General features: G+C 36.8%; 1 protein-coding gene across 1 annotated transcript in view; it reads right to left on the reverse strand.

The window, feature by feature from the left end:
* Positions 1 to 1,688: 1,688 nt before the first annotated feature.
* Positions 1,689 to 16,310, reverse strand: part of LOC125277224 (metal transporter CNNM1) — a 30,481-nt gene continuing 15,859 nt past the window's right edge. The window contains exons 5-10 of the mRNA XM_048205574.1: positions 15,572 to 15,671; positions 12,111 to 12,256; positions 10,875 to 11,115; positions 7,706 to 7,810; positions 5,449 to 5,559; positions 1,689 to 3,139 (exon numbers count right to left, since the gene is read on the reverse strand). Coding sequence (XP_048061531.1) covers positions 3,060 to 3,139; positions 5,449 to 5,559; positions 7,706 to 7,810; positions 10,875 to 11,115; positions 12,111 to 12,256; positions 15,572 to 15,671 — 783 coding nt within the window. The 3' untranslated portion in view covers positions 1,689 to 3,059. The remainder of the gene's footprint in view (positions 3,140 to 5,448; positions 5,560 to 7,705; positions 7,811 to 10,874; positions 11,116 to 12,110; positions 12,257 to 15,571; positions 15,672 to 16,310) is intronic.

The raw sequence follows: 16,310 nt of genomic DNA on the forward strand, positions 1-16,310 counted from the left end.
GGATTTTGTGCATGTCTTGTCAGTCAGTAGATGTGTTTGTTTGGAGGAGCTGATTCAGACGTCAGCATGTGTCACTCTGTCCACCCTGCAATGCAGCACTGTGACGTAAAAAGGGCTGTTCCTCTTTCTTTCTCTCCGTCAGCCTGTTCTCTCCATACAGTGGGTTTAGCTCACAGTATTGCACAACACAAAGTGTCCATGTGGCCTGAAAGCAAGCAGGCACATTCAGTTCACTTCAGATCAACAAGATGCAAAGCAACTTTATAAAACGGGCTAGCCTGGTTATTGCTATTAAATGTTACTAGGAATAAATATCATGGGGAAAGAATCAGACATCCAGTGTTTTCCAGCCTGAGACTTTGTGCTTTCTGTGGCCGACTCCCTGGTGGTGCCATATAGGTCACTGTTAGCAAAGAGGCAAAAACAGTCTATATCACCAGTGTCTGCTGCATGCATGCAGGAGAAAGGTATTAACTCGACATACTCAGTAAAAAACAGCCTTTCATGCAAATCACATCCAAGCCCCTATAATCCTATGGCATAATGTAATCATGTGACCTGTTGTTGGCAGGGATGAGCTGATGGTAAGTTTGTCATGATCATGGCATGCTGGGAAAGTCATGGCAGTGAACCGGTAATGGGTGCTCAGATATTCTTCTGATATTTGGGTGATTGTAAACTACTGTTTGAGGTCAGGATTTTTTTGTTTTGTTATGTTTTTCAAAGAAGTCTGTTATGCATCATTTATTTGATCAAAATACAATCAAAAACTGTAATGTGAAATATTTTTACAATTTAAAAGAACTATTTTCTATGTTAATATATTTTAAAATGTAATTCATTCCTGCTATGGCAAAGCTGATTTTTCAGCATCAGAGTACTGTGAGAAAGAGATCGATTGAACGAGTTTAATACCTGCATTCATATTTAGCATTTTCCTTCAGGTCAGTCCTATGTTCATAATAAAAAAAATGTTTATATGTCCGCTGCAATATCTTGTCCTTTTAACATTTAAGGGGTTTTCCCATGACTGACAGCACTAGTCAAAGCATTTGTCAGTTGCGTCTTGATTCAGTCTTTCCATTGTAAAAGTCTTCGCTACTGACTGACTCACTCATAAAGACAGTCTTTGCTGCCATCTAATGGCGTAATAATGTAACTTCTGTTGCTGTTCACGGTCATGGACTATTTTTTCCGGCGGAAGGAAGGCAACTTCATGAAAGTTGCACTGATACATATTTTTTGGCTTTAATATTTGTATTGTGTGGTAACCATTTTATAAAAGCAATAAGGTACTCGAGGCTAGTGCTGTATCGTGAACAAGTCACGGCTGAAGAGGTTGCCTAACAATAAGGTACGAGAGGTTGTGCTGTATTGTGAATAATTTTTGGTTTGACTGTATGTATGTGTGTGTGTGTATGTATATATATACATATATATATATATATATATATATATATATATATATATATATATATATATATATATATATATATATATATATATAAATAAATTATTCAGACACTAGATATAATTTTTTAGTGGCTGCAGGACACTATAGTTCATTTATGTAAGTGAGGATAGCAAAATAAAGTAAATTGTAACATATTATACCCAAAAATTATTTTTTAGGATTCTTTGAAAGTTAATTTTGAACAGCATTTATTTGAAATAGAAATGCTGTAATTTATCCTTACTGAATAAAAGTATTCATGTAAATGTAATTTCTTTCAAAACACAAAATCTTACTGACCCCAAATTTTTGAACAGTAGTATAAATATGAATACCATTTTAAAAAGCTCTTGAAATGTACCGGAAATATGAAGTTTAGAGATGAAATTCACACAGAAGCATGCTCATGAAATGAAACGTGGGTGAGATGTTCTAAGCATTCTATCGTTTTCAGATTTAAAAGGGCTCAAAAGCAAAATAATAGGCTTCTTGCATGTTTTGGATATTGCTTATGATTTTATATATATATATATATCTCTCTAAGGTGACATTTTGATATCAATGCTTCAAGTTTGTTCAAGTTATGGCTTGCGCATATCCTAACTATCTATATTTCATAAACACAATGCTGATCTAATAATAATACTGCTGTTTGAGAAAAGCATGCCAATATAATAAATGCTAATTTTAGACAAATAAATCTATTGTCAAACACATGTGCTTGGACCATTAGCACTGGTATCTCGGACTATTTCAAAAAAAAAAAAAAAAAAAAAAAAAAAATATTCAAATATAGCCTAAAATAGGTAAATAATAATAATAAAAGCCATATCACTTTGTACCCTGTGCTCTCAGCCGAACGGAAGTGCAGAAATAAAAGCAAAATGATAAGAAATCACAACATTAAATATTCATTCTTTTGAAAACATAAAACATAAACAAAAATTCTGACAGCACTTACCTAATATAGGTATTTTTTCCTCTGTCAACCATTCAGCTATTCAACAGAATATGAAATAAATGGGTCTGATCTGTCTCAAAGTGCTTTGATATTAATAAATTCATCTTAATTGATTTCCAGGCACAGCCTGATAAATACTTCTGACTTAATATGATATAAAATCACACAATAAACACTTTGTTTCAAGATAATTGTACTGAAAGATGACCACGTCTTGTGATGTACTAAAGGTCTGCCGTCTCATTGGTCAGATGGTTGGCTTCAGGTCTCCAGGCTTGTGCTTGCTGGCTTTGCCCAGGTCAGAGGTCAAACTGTCATTACCACAGTGACTGGAGATGACATCATGATAAACCGCCATCAAAACTGTAGTATATAACGGTTATGTAGCATCTCGTCAATTAAAAAAAAAGCATGTGTCTTGCTGCATGTTGGAAATTTCAGGTTTGTCATAACAGGCATTGAGCGTCATCCAGTTTCAATGCTGAAGGCAAGGTTTTATGATGCTACATCCTGTTGTGGTGGTCTGTGTACACAGGGTTGTGCTTTCTCTCTCTCACTCAAGATCCAGAGGAAGGCTGGAGAAGATTTCACATTTGTCGGAGAAGCAGGAGAAAGTGAGAGAGAAGCAAACCCATAAAACGAATGCTAGGTCTTCACCTGTGAATGTTCAGGATTATCTTCCAGAGGTTTATCGCCATCACGGGACTTCTTTCTTTTTTTGTTGCCTGGAGAGCAGAAAGTGAAAATGTAAAATGTCTAGTTTTGAACCGACATGAATATCTTAAATGAAAAGCTGTCAGTAGATGGATAATTGTGTCGTATACAACTGACTGATCCTGACCGTGATTTACCAAATAGGACATGATCCTGAAAATTGAATTAGGAATGCCTTCAATTTGAATTAAATTTGAACTGAGAATTGCAATTTGAATTCGAATGTAACAAAGTATAGAATTATACTTACTAACATTTTGAAATAAAATGTTTTTCTCCAATACACGTCGGCCACAATTATTAGCACCCCTACAAATTCTTATGAGTAAAATATCTCTGAAGTACTGTATATTCCTATTTATATTTGCAATTTGTAGCAGACCCTGGTGACTATGAACATGAAATCATCCAGCCATATACTTCCTGTTCCACAGGAGTCGGTATAAACATGGGGAAACACATAGGCCAAATTCCCTTAATCATTCATCACAATGAGTAAAACCAAAGAATAAAGTTCTGATGTGCAGCAAAAGATTGTTGAGCTTCACAAAATAGAAACTGCCTGTAAGAAAACAGCTAAAGCAAAGAAAATCCTTCGCTCCCCACATGCATCAATGAGCCTTGGCCGCCCATGACCCTGTCACCGGTTCACCACTGTTCCCTCCTTGGACCACTTTTGATAGATTCTGAACACTGCAGACCGGGAAAACCCTGCAAGAGCTGCAGTTTTGGAGATGCTCTGACCCAGTCATCTAGCCATCACAATTTGGCCTTTGTCAAACTCTCTCAAATCCTTACGTTTGCCCATTTTTCCTGCTTCTAACACATCAACTTTGAGGACAAAATGTTCACTTGCTGTCTAATATATTCCACCCACTAACAGGTGCCGTGATGAAGAGATAATCAGTGTTATTCACTTCACCTGTTAGTGCTCATAATGTTATGCCTGATTGGAGTATATATCAAACAGCACCTACATGTTGTTTGTAAGGGTTTCAAGAAAAATCCTCGCTCATCCAAAAACAATCTCCAGCATATTCAGTTGTCAGACACGAATGGAGCTTCAAATGGGACTGGCTTCTATGGTCAGATGAAACTAACAAAAGAGCTTTTTGGCAACAAACACATGGGATGGGTTTGGTGCACATAAGGATTAAAAAGGTATCCCATGTGTACAATTACATATGCTGGATCTTTAATGTTGTGGCCCTGTTTTTCTGCCCGAGGTCCAGGACATCTTGTTCAGATACATGGCATCATGGATTCTATCAAATACCAACAGAAAAATAATTGAAACCTGACTGCCTCTGCTGGAAATCTTATAATGGGCCGTGGTTGGATCTTCCATCAGGACAATGATCCAAAACAAACATCAAAATCAGCACAAAAATGCGAGCACAAAATGAAACTTCTGCCACGGCCATCCCAGTTCCCTGACCTAAATCCTATAGAAAATGAGTGGGGTGAAGAGAAGAAGCACCAACATGGAGCTGGGAATCTGGAGAGATTCTGTATGAAGGAATGGTCTCTGCCAGATGTTCTTCAAGCTCATCAGGCATTATAGAAGAGCTGTTAAATTGTCAAATAAATGAATGTTGCAAATTGTATTCAATTAAAAGGAGCCAATAATTGTGGCCAATGTGTATTGAAAAAAAAAAAACATTTATTTCATAAGATTTCTCCCCTATTTCTATTGTTTTACTTCAATGAAAGGTTAGATTTTTGTGAATTTTTGAATTAAAGATGAAAGGGATAAATAATGCAGATTTACAATAATTCTGACTTTTACATTTTTTTTTTTCTTCAATATATAAAAAAAGTAGAGCATGGCACTAGCAAAACCAAGGTTATATGTTTGATTCCCAGGGAGGTATATACTTCAAATAAAATGTAAGTTAATTTGGATAAAAGTGTCTGCCAAATATATAAATTTAAGTCGGAAACATTACTGAAATTGATGATGAATGTCTTGTCGGCTAGTCAACAAGTATTGCCGGAGCACCAGCCTCCCACACAATTTTTTTTAATAGCAAAGGTTTCTGGCCCAGATATATGCCCTACTTGCGTAAACCACATTGTTCTGAATGACTTGTCTCTTTTATTAAGCAGATGTGTGGGCTGCAGTTTGCCTGGCTGGTTGCTAGGAAACAGATGGAGTTTGAAAATGCAGAGTAAAAGCAGGTGTGTGTGTGTGTGTGTGTAGCTGTAAACTCGGGTGTCGTGTCATTACAGGGCAGATTCCCAAATTTAGAAACATTTGCAGCAGTATAGAGACAGCTGTGTGCTTGATACAGTCAGGTGTTTGGCAGCTGATACACACTCAGTTTCCGGAGCAGTTTTTTCCCCAGGTTCTCATCCGAGCCGCCCAGAGAGTAAGAGCTGATGAGCTGGGATGTCGACAGGTCTGTCTCCACAGGTACGGCCGTAGCATCTGAAATAGATCGGACACACTATGACAACGGGCTATGATCACATGACATACTGAACTAGCAAGTGATTGGTTAGTCTCTTCTCTTCTCTTCTCTTCTCTTCTCTTCTCTTCTCTTCTCTTCTCTTCTCTTCTCTTCTCTTCGCATTCAAACTGATTAATTGATTCTTGATTCAGTAATTCCTCCTAACCTCCAGTCATAACAAGCAGAGCTGAAATGGACAGTTCTAGCCTGATGTCAACATTCCTTTGCAGGTCATATAAACATAGACTAGAGCTTATGCATTTCCTCTCCCTGCAGTCTGTCAAACATCCCTCTTGCTGTCAAACAGCTACTCCAGTGTTTGAAAGTTTGGGTGCATTTACTCAGAGAGCAGACCACCACCCTTCTTAAAAGGATGTCACCCAAAAATGAATATTCTGTCATTATTTACATACCCTCTAAAGTCATTTTCTAACCTGTATGCTGTTATTTTTTTTCTGTTAAACACAAGCACACACATATAGTTGCAAGAAAAAGTATGTGAACTACTTGCAGAATCTGTGAACATGCTAATAATTTTAACAAAATAAGGGAGATAATACAAAATGCATGTTATTTTTTATTTAGTACTGTCCTGTGTAAGATATTTTACATAAAAGATGTTTACATATTATCCATAAGACAAAAAAAAAAATAAAATAGCTGAATTTATTAAAATAACCCCATTCATAAGTATGTGAACCATTGGTTCTTAATACTGTGTGTGGTTACCTGGATGATCTATGACTATTTTTTTTATTTATTTTTTTTGTGATGGTTGTTCATGAGTCACTTGTTTATTCTGAGCAGTTAAACTGAGCTCTGTTCAGTTTTCAAGCATTTTTAGCATATTTGAACCCTTTCCAGCAGTGACTGAATGATTTTGAGATTCATCTTTTCACACTGAAGACAACTAAGGGACTCAAACACAACTATTAAGAAAGGTTCAAACATTCACTGATGCTCCAGAAAAAAACATGATGCATTAATAGATGGGGTGTGAAAACATTTGGAATTTGAAGATCAAGGTAAATTGTATTTAATTTGTCTTCTGGGAAACATGCAAGTATCTTCTGTTACTTCCGAAGGGCAGTACTAAATGAAAATAAAATGACATTCAAGCGAAATAAGAAAAATTTGGACCTCTTCATCCTGTTCAAAAGTTTTCACCCCCCGACTCTTAATGCATCGTGTTTCCTTCTGGAGCATCAGTGAATGTTTGAACCTTTTTTAATAGTTGTGTTTGAGTCCCTCAGTTGTCCTCAGTGTGAAAAGACGGATCTCAAAATAATTCAGTCTTTGCTGGAAAGGGTTCAAATATGCAAAAGATGCTGGAAAAACTGAAGCATTTTTGGGACCTGGAGATTTTTTTCTGAAGAACAGAGCTCAGTTTAACCGCTCAGAATAAATAAGGGACTCATGAACAACCATCACAGTCATAGATCATCCAGGTAACCACACACAGTAATGGTTCACATACTTTTGAACTGGGTCACTTTAATAAATACAGCTATTTTTTTGTCTTATGGATTATATGTAAACATCTTTTATGTAAAATATCTTACTCAGGACAGTACTAAATAAAAAATAACATGCATTTTGTATGATCTCTCTTATTTTGTTAAAATTTTGCACATTTTCACAGATTCTGCAAGTGGTTCACATACTTTTTCGCTTGTACTTTGACTATTTGACTATTGAAAAATCTTTTACTGCATAAATTATAAAAGTAGTCCATTCAACTGTACATTAATAAAAACTGTAGTCTAAATTCGTCCAAAGTCATATGATAGCATTGTTTGTGAAACAGTAGTTTCAGTAAAAAAAACCAAAAAAAAAAAAACCTGAATATTCTTCATAAAATCTAATTTTGGAAGGTTTGGAAAAAAATAAATAACCATATTTAAATAAATATAATAAATAAATTTGGGGTGAACTGTTCATTTAGTATTTCAAAATTATTTATAAAATAATGACAATGATTTATGTTCACCTAATGCCCAGTTTGTTCCAAATATAACTTTGATTTTATTTTTAGCAGCTTTTATATTCATTTTTGGACTTAATGAGGTAATCACTGTATACGGTCATGGTTTTGCTTCAGAACTCATGCTTCAATTCACCCACCAGTTTCTTCTTTTCTCTCCACACGATTGTCTCTTTTATATGGGATGTCATCCATACGGAGGAACACAGAGTCACTGGGGCTCTTCTGTCCATCTGACTTACTTCCTACAGGGGGAGCCAGAGAGCCACAGTCAGTTGATTACACAGGAAATAAACAAGTCATGAGTTTGTAGCACTATGTAGGAGTGTCTGAGTAAAAACTAGAACAGTCAAAGCCATTTAAAGCTTTGATGTCAGTTCTAGGAACTAAATCCAATTCTTTTGACATGAAAATTAAATGGTTTGGCAAACACAATTTTCTGTCCTGTGTTGACACTGGAATAGCATCTTACTTTTCTGCCATGTCAAGCTTGTATGCAATTCTGAGATGTCACATTTCCTATTGAAACAGGAAGTTGGGGTGGGATTTATTGAAGGCCTTGTCCCTTTTTAAAAGAGCCATTAGCCTTTTGTTTTTATCACAACCACAGGGATTAACCACATTAGCAGTTTGTACTGAGGATGAAAGCAATGAAGACACTTCGAAATCAACTGTGGAGGATTTCTCATCACTACCTGGGTGATGATCAATATTTACGGTCCATTTTGGATCCACAGAAAGACTGTAAATTTATCTATATCCATAAATTTTGTCTAGTTTTTTTGGCAGTTTTTATGAATTCACTTGACCTCAGACAACCTCAAGCTTGCAAACTTGGATGAAAAGCCAAACAATTTTGATTTCATTAGGATTTTAAGTAAAACCCTGCAATGAATTTCAACTGTGATTGTGGAACTACTCATACTATGAGTTTGCTATCAGTACTGCATGCACAGTACATTAAATATTTACAGTAGCATTTGATATAAACTCAAACATTGATTTGATCTTGTTTAATAGTGTAATTTGATTAACCTGCATTTGATCCTGTGTACACTTTAGGACAGACTTAATTTATTAGTGGAAACTGAACTTTGCTGTGTCTCTGTTTTGACATTATAAATGATTTCTAGCTTAAGAATCAGATTTAAACCTTTTCACACAAAGTCTGATTAGTTTTACTGCTAAGAGGATTAGAGTTCAGCCATCTGTCTTGTCTTGTCTTGCACTTGGAAGCTGTAAGAAATGTCTTAATTCCATCACATTTATCATCAACATGCATTATCTGCATCCTCAGTTTCCACAGAGATTAAAGAGCCCCTGTTAATCTTTATTTAAAATATTACTTTTCATGTAGTGTGTAATACAGCTATTTGTGAATGTAAAAGGTCTGCAAAGTTTTATAGATCAAAGTGCACAACAAAAGAATTGATTCTGCCCATAAGGAAATGTAATGTGTATTTGTTCCTGTATCCCAAGTAGTGTTATCATATATGTATATTATAAGGCATTATATTATTATCACATATATACAGCCTCAGGATTTTAAGATATAAGTTTATTAAGATTATTAAGATATAAGTTTATACCATGTATGAAATACCCATAGTAGAATTATTATATATACATATATTAAAAATATTTATATGATGACTTTTTTTATATGGTACTACAGATGTGGACAAAATTGTTGGTACCCTTGATAATTATCATCAAAGATGACTGTAAAAATAAATCTGCATTGTTTATCCTTTTGATCTTTAATTCATAAAATGAGCAAATATCGAACCTTTCACTGAAGGAAAAGAATTGAAAGTGGGGGGGAATCACATTATGAAATAAATGTTTTTCTCCAAAACACATTAGCCACAATTAATGGCACCTTTTTGTTGAATACTTTTTGCAACCTCCTTTTGCCAAGATAACAGCTCTGAGTCTTCTTCTATAATGCCTGATGAGTTTGGAGAACACCTGACAAGAGATCGGAGACCATTCCTTCATGCAGAATCTCTCCAGATCTTTCAGATTCCCAGCTCCATGATGGTGCTTCTTCTCTTCAGTTCACTCCACTCATTTTCTTTAGGGTTCAGGTCAGGGGACTGGGATGGCCATGGCAGAAGCTTCATTTTGTGCTCAGTGACACATTTTTGTGTTGGTTTTGATGTTTGTTTTGGATCATTGTCTTGATGGAAGATCCAACCATGGCCCATTATTGGATTTCTAGCAGAAGCGGTCAGGTTTTGATTTTTTATCTGTTGGTATTTTATAGAATCCATGATGCCATGTATCTGAACAAGATGTCCAGGACCTCCAGCAGAAAAATAGGCCCACAACATTAAATATCCAGCAGTATATTTAACCGTGGGCAAGGGGTACTTTTTATCCCTGTGTGCACCAAACCCATCTGGTGGGTTTGCTGCCAAAAAGCTCTTGTTTTAGTTTCATCTGACCATAGAAGCCGGTCCTGTTTGAAGTTCCAGTCTTGTCTGACAATTGAATATGCTGGAGATTGTTTTTGAATGAGAGAAGAGGATTTTTCTTGAAACCCTCCCGAACAACTACTTTCAATTCTTTTCCTTCAATGAAAGGTTAGATTTTTGCTAATTTTATGAATTAAAGATCAAAAGGATAAACAATGCAGATTTATTTTTACAGTCATCTTGGATCATATTTATCAAGGGTACCAACAATTTTGTCCACATCTGTATATGTTAAGAGCATACAATATGTGAACAATTTGTCTAATTTGTATATGAAAGTTAAACATATGCATATGCAAACATTTGTATGCTTATTTATACAGGTTTATAGCATATATGAAATACCCATAGTAAATTATGTACATTAAATATATAGTTTAGAGAAGGAGGAGTTTAGAGAGACTGAATCTTCGCTGAGGAATGAGGTGAATTTAAGTGTTTTTTTTTTACCTTGGATGCATGTAAACATTGCAGATGACCTCCAAAACAAAATTAGGAACCTTTAAAATGGCACAATAGGGGCACTTTAAGATGACTGACATTGATAGTTATGGTTAAATTTGGTTAACTGTATAAAACAACTTTCTTAGAGTACCTCAAACAGTGGTTATGCTGCCTGACACCATAGTTATGCAATCGCTGCCAACTTCAGAAAAGATCAGGGCCTTTAAAGATGAGCTCAAATCTTTTGTCATATAAAGCTTTTGCTGACTTATCTAGCTCCAGAGTAAAAATATATTTCAGTGTCAATTGTTTTAACATTTATTTGCTGCCTGACAAACAACCAAACGGACCCGAGGAAGAAGACAAGAAAAGCGAATGCACTCACGGACGATGCGGTTTCTCTCATTAAGGGTGGTGGTGCTGTCTGGCTGTCTGTAGAGGTGGCTGTGCTGGTGGAATCGGGTCAGACAGGGCCGCGGTTCAGTCAGCGGAAGGGCGATGCTGTTAGAACGCGTCTCGGGGATTGTCATTCTCTCCCCAGGAGCTTGACTCTCTGCATCGGGTGTTTGCGGAGAGCTGTCCATGCGTGTAGCTGTCAGGGCATTCTGATAATGGTTACGAGTGATCTGGAAAGAATGATATAACATACTGAGACAATTTTACAATACATATCTCATAATACTACAGGATTTCTAACATATATTATGAATATTTACATGAGCATTATTTATTGATATTAAAAAGTATTTGCTTTAGCACTTTTGGAGAACACTGGAAATAAAAGCCTGATGAAAATCCTTGGTTCATTCTTCAGTCTTTAAAGGGTTAGTTCACCCAAAAATGAAAATTATGTCACTAATTACTCACCCTTGTCTTTCCACACCCGTTAAGACCTTCATTCATCTTCAGAACACAAATTAAGATATTTTTGATAAAATCTGATGGCTCAGTGAGGCCTGAAATTGCCAGCAAGACAATTAACACTTTCAGATGCCCAGAAAGCTATTAGAGACATATTTAAAACAGTTCATGTGACTACAGTGGTTCAACCTTAATGTTATGAAGTGACGAGAATACTTTTTGTGCATCTCAAACTGCCAAAGTCAGGCAGTTTGATACACGCTCTGAACCACTGATTCGAAACAAAAGATTCGTAAAGCTTTGAAGCTTCATGAAGCAGTGTTTTGAAATCACCCATCACTAGATATTGTTGAATAAAGTCGTTATTTTGTTTTTTGGAGCACAAAAAGTATTCTTGTCGCTTCATAACATTAAGGTTGAACCACTGTAGCCACATGAACTGTTTTAAATATGTCTTTAGTGGGCATTTGAACGTGTTAATTGTTTTGCTGCCACACTGAGTCATCGGATTTTATGAAAAATATCTTAATTTGTGTTTTGAAGATGAATGAAGGTCTTACGGGTGTGCAACGACATGAAGGCGAGTAATTAATGACAGAATTTTCATTTTTGGGTGAACTAACCCTTTAACATAAAATAATAATGTCTTTTGATATTGGGGTATGTGAACCATAATATGACCTAGAATTTTCTTTGTGTATTTCCCCCTCATCCAGCAGCCTGAAAAACTGTACATTTCTCTCAGCAGAGTCAAATTTACCTTAATGATCTGTAGGTTTGTGAGCTGACGAACTGAATAGTCTGGTAAATACGGTGCTCCGCTGATGCTCAGTTGACCCATGCTGCCTCCATGGATTGTAGTATCCGAATGATTGAGACCGCTGCTCAGCGATGGTGATCTGTTGACTGGATCACAGAGATTCAGCTGATTATTGCTTAAATTATTGCCACAGATATTTAGACATTCCTTTCCCTTGAGAGTCTATAATCACAGTCTAGAATTTAGACAGTATAGTGTATATGTATTGTATCTTTTTGTACACTTAGCTCTGGTGGAATCATTCAAAAGTAATATTTTCACTTATTGATACTATTATAGACATTATTTTAGAAGTAATTTTTTTAAAGTTAATATTAGATTTTAGAGGTTTTTTAATAAGGAAACACATACCTAAGTGTGGTCTTATGCACTTTTCAACCAACATATATATTCAAATTCAAATTCAAAACATATCTAATTTTTAATTTGTTTATGCATAAAACAATTGAAAAAATCTGAGAGAGGTGCAGAGAAAAACCACCAGAGAGACAGACTTTGACAATGACACTTAGCTTAGATAACTTAGATTTAACGCACATTTGTTCTGAATTAATCTCTTCAACGAGGGCTAAAGGTTCCATCCTTGAAGTTATTTTTGCATTTTCGTGATGCTAAGCTTATGAGATTTTCATCCTTATATAATAACGTGCCAATTTGCCTGAGTGGGCAGACAAGAGTTTCTCTCCTGCTGTAATTACCCAAGTCTACTCTCCAAAGATTTACATAGTCGCTCTGTTTAGATTTTCTGCCTTAATTATCTCTGGAGAGCATTGCTAGAGGGGTCACGTATGCTCTGCGCGCTCAACGCCTCTCAGAGTTTTTAATTGCTCATTAATGTTCTTACTGCAGGAAAACCTTGTTCGAGATATTCTGGAAACTCAAGTTGATTTATCTAATGAGGCTCTGTTCAGCTCCAGTGTTGAATTCTAACAATATTAAAGTGCCCCTATTATGCTTTTTCAGATATTACCTTTCATATAGTGTGTAATATAGCTGTTTGTGACTGTAAAAGGGCTGCAAAGTTTCAAGGATCAAAGTCTCCTAAAAGAAAGAACGATTCTGATCCGCCTGAAATGAGTCATCAGTAATTCCAGCATTAATTCCTGCTCAAACCTACATAGGGTTGTAAAAAATTTTCATAATGCCAGCCTAAGGTCTTCATTGGCTGCCCATGAACAAAAAAGGCATGGTTACTGTTCGTATCACTGTGTATCAAGTGCTGAGGAAGCCTCCGGAGCTGAAATTCAGATATGGTAATGGCCGCTTTGTTTCCGACACACACTAGAGCGGTAGACCAATCACAACAGACTGGGCCATCTGACCAATCAGAGCACAGTAGGCTTTTGGAAAGGAGAGGTTAATATTAGAGACCAATACTTTATGAAACCGTTTCAGAAACTGTGATGAAAAAGGTGATGCTGCAATGTATATTATAAGAAAATTCAAGTGTTTTTTTGACTTTGGGAATCTGGTATTAAGATGCGTTTTGGTCAATTGGATCACAAGTGGACAAGACAGACAATTACCCGTTTACACCTGGTGTCTCTTTTGTCTACTTTCAACCACTTCTATCCTGATTTCTTTGAGGGGAGGGTCTATGGGCGGGTGAATGTATGGGCGTTTTCAGATCTTTTAACCCTTAAATGCATACCTCGGGTCTTTAGTGACCCGGGACGTCATTCACTACCCTCCTCCTTGTTCATTTTTTTAAAGTTAGACATCAACCTTCTTGGTATTCCTCAATGAATTCATTATAAAGAATATAACAAGAAAAAAATCATAAAATTATAAAAGAATGCCTATTTTTGTATTCATTTTTTGTAAAAATTGTATAGGGTCACAAACGACCCGAGGTGTGTATGAGTGTACGTATATTTTTTCTGCACAACAATAATTGAATCTTAGATGACGGAATAAGTGCAATTCACCTTTATTCCACAAGGTGGCAATGTCTGATACACAATGCTGAAGTGATGACTCATTTAGACAGAAAACGAAATAATAAGAGAAACATGAAATGGCTCAGTGATTTACTGCAGAGCAAGTACTGAAGGCAATCAAATATGACTGTAACTGTTACAGGATGAATCTGATGAAGCTGTTAGCGATCAAAATATTGATTTTGAAGATGTTGAAAATTATATAGTTTTGAGAATACGTTTGAGATTGCGAATGGGCTCATATCCGTGACCTCAAACATAAAACTAGCCTATTATTTGCTGAATTTACTGGGAAATGAGCTCTGACGAGGACAGTGATGATGGCATAAAACATCTGCTCAAACGGAGCCCTTTCAAGCTCCAAAAGGTAACAAAATATAATTTATTTTATTCTTCTGTAATTGTTACTCTAATATCAGAGGAGTTTTATATTATCGCGACAGGTAGAGATCCTTCCGTGTTAGATATAGTTCCGGGTCGATAAAGACCCGAATATGTAAGAATGATTGCGAAACAGTCATGCATTTAAGGGTTAATCTGATGGACGAAATAAGCTTGCGCAATTTACTTATGAATGTGAATGGATATAATGGGAAAACATATAGAGAGCAGCAGCTTTCGTTCTTTGCTCTAATAGCCACACGACCGGCCGAATGCAATGAGTGTGTGTTAGAAATCAGGAATGGTGAGAGAACATTGTGCTTGGTACATTTTTTGTCTTCAAACCAAACTTGGGTCTTCAGCTGACAAAGATTAAATCCCTTGTGGCTAGCGCCCTTCCCTTAATGTTTACACATTAAGTCAGTAGGCGGAGAGTAGACGGTCTTTTGTGGTGGTTTGAACACATTCGACCACATGACCATTGTGATATCCCAGTCTACGCTGTGCGTCTGTTTGGTTGTGTGTGATTCTTAGGTGCCGTCTGAGGGGGGGGCGTTGCTGACACACCTGACACTTGTTGGATGCAGAGTTAAATGCCGCCGAGACCGTTCGTGTATAGGAGCTTTGTTTGAATGATCGTCTGGTTCTAGCATTGCGCTTGATGGCCTGCGTTATGCTGAGTGTCCTGCCTGGCCCTAAAACGTTTCTTTGTTTATGTTATATTTATGTCTTTCTTGTGTTAAAATAAATGTTTCTGCAAAGAATTGGCACGTCTGGTCTCCTGTTTGTTGCAGCCTAAGAGCCAGCTGTAACACCATCTACACTATGAAAGCAATCCAGTCGAATGCGTTTTCAATTACCTCTGGAAGTAGCCGAAAGTGGACAAGCTCAAAACCTTTTACATCCCATTTACACCTGTATTTAGCGTCATCCACTTGTGATCCGTTCGACCAAAACGCTTCTTAATACCAGGTGTAAACAGGGTCTCGGATGCATGTAGGCTCTTGTGGAAGACCTCCAAAACAAAATTAGGAACCTTTAAAACAGCATAATTGGGGCACTTTAAATCAGTAAACAAACCTGTGGGTAGGATGGTCATGATAGCAGGCAAGCCGTAGTATGTGAACGGGCCATTTTCAAATTTTAGTCCCTCTTTACCGATCTCTACCTCGACTCGACCCTGCAGCCAGAGAGAGATGAATCAAACATTTATTTGCCAAAACCTTCTGAAATCAAGTTTGGATTAATGAAAGCTGAGCAAAGTAGCATTTTTACTCCACCTATAGTGGGGTCCAATAATGAATCTGCTTTTATTTTGCATATGTCTTTCAATACATCGATCAGGCATAACATTATGACCACTGACAGGTGAAGTGAATAACACTGATTATCTCTTCATCACGGCACCTGTTAGTGGGTGGAATATATTAGACAGCAAGTGAACATTTTGTCCCCAAAGTTGATGTGTTAGAAGCAGGAAAAATGGGCAAGCATAAGGATTTGAGCGAGTTTGACAAGGGCCAGATTGTGATGGCTAGACGACTTGGTCAGAGCATCTCCAAAACTGCAGCTCTTGTGGGGTTTTCCTGGTCTGCAGTGTTCAGTATCTATCAAAAGTGGTCCAAAGAAGGAACAGTGGTCCAATCCACAGGTCTCGTGTTGTCTGATCCAACAGACGAGCTACTGTAGCTCAAATTGCTCAAGAAGTTAATGCTGGTTCTGGTAGAAAGGTGTCAGAATACACTGTGCATCACAGTTTGTTGTGTATGAGGCTGCATAGCCACAGACCAGTCAGGGTGCCCATGCTGACCCCTGTCCA

The sequence above is a fragment of the Megalobrama amblycephala genome, linkage group LG10 (genome assembly GCF_018812025.1).
Source record: "Megalobrama amblycephala isolate DHTTF-2021 linkage group LG10, ASM1881202v1, whole genome shotgun sequence".
NCBI lineage: Eukaryota > Metazoa > Chordata > Actinopteri > Cypriniformes > Xenocyprididae > Megalobrama > Megalobrama amblycephala.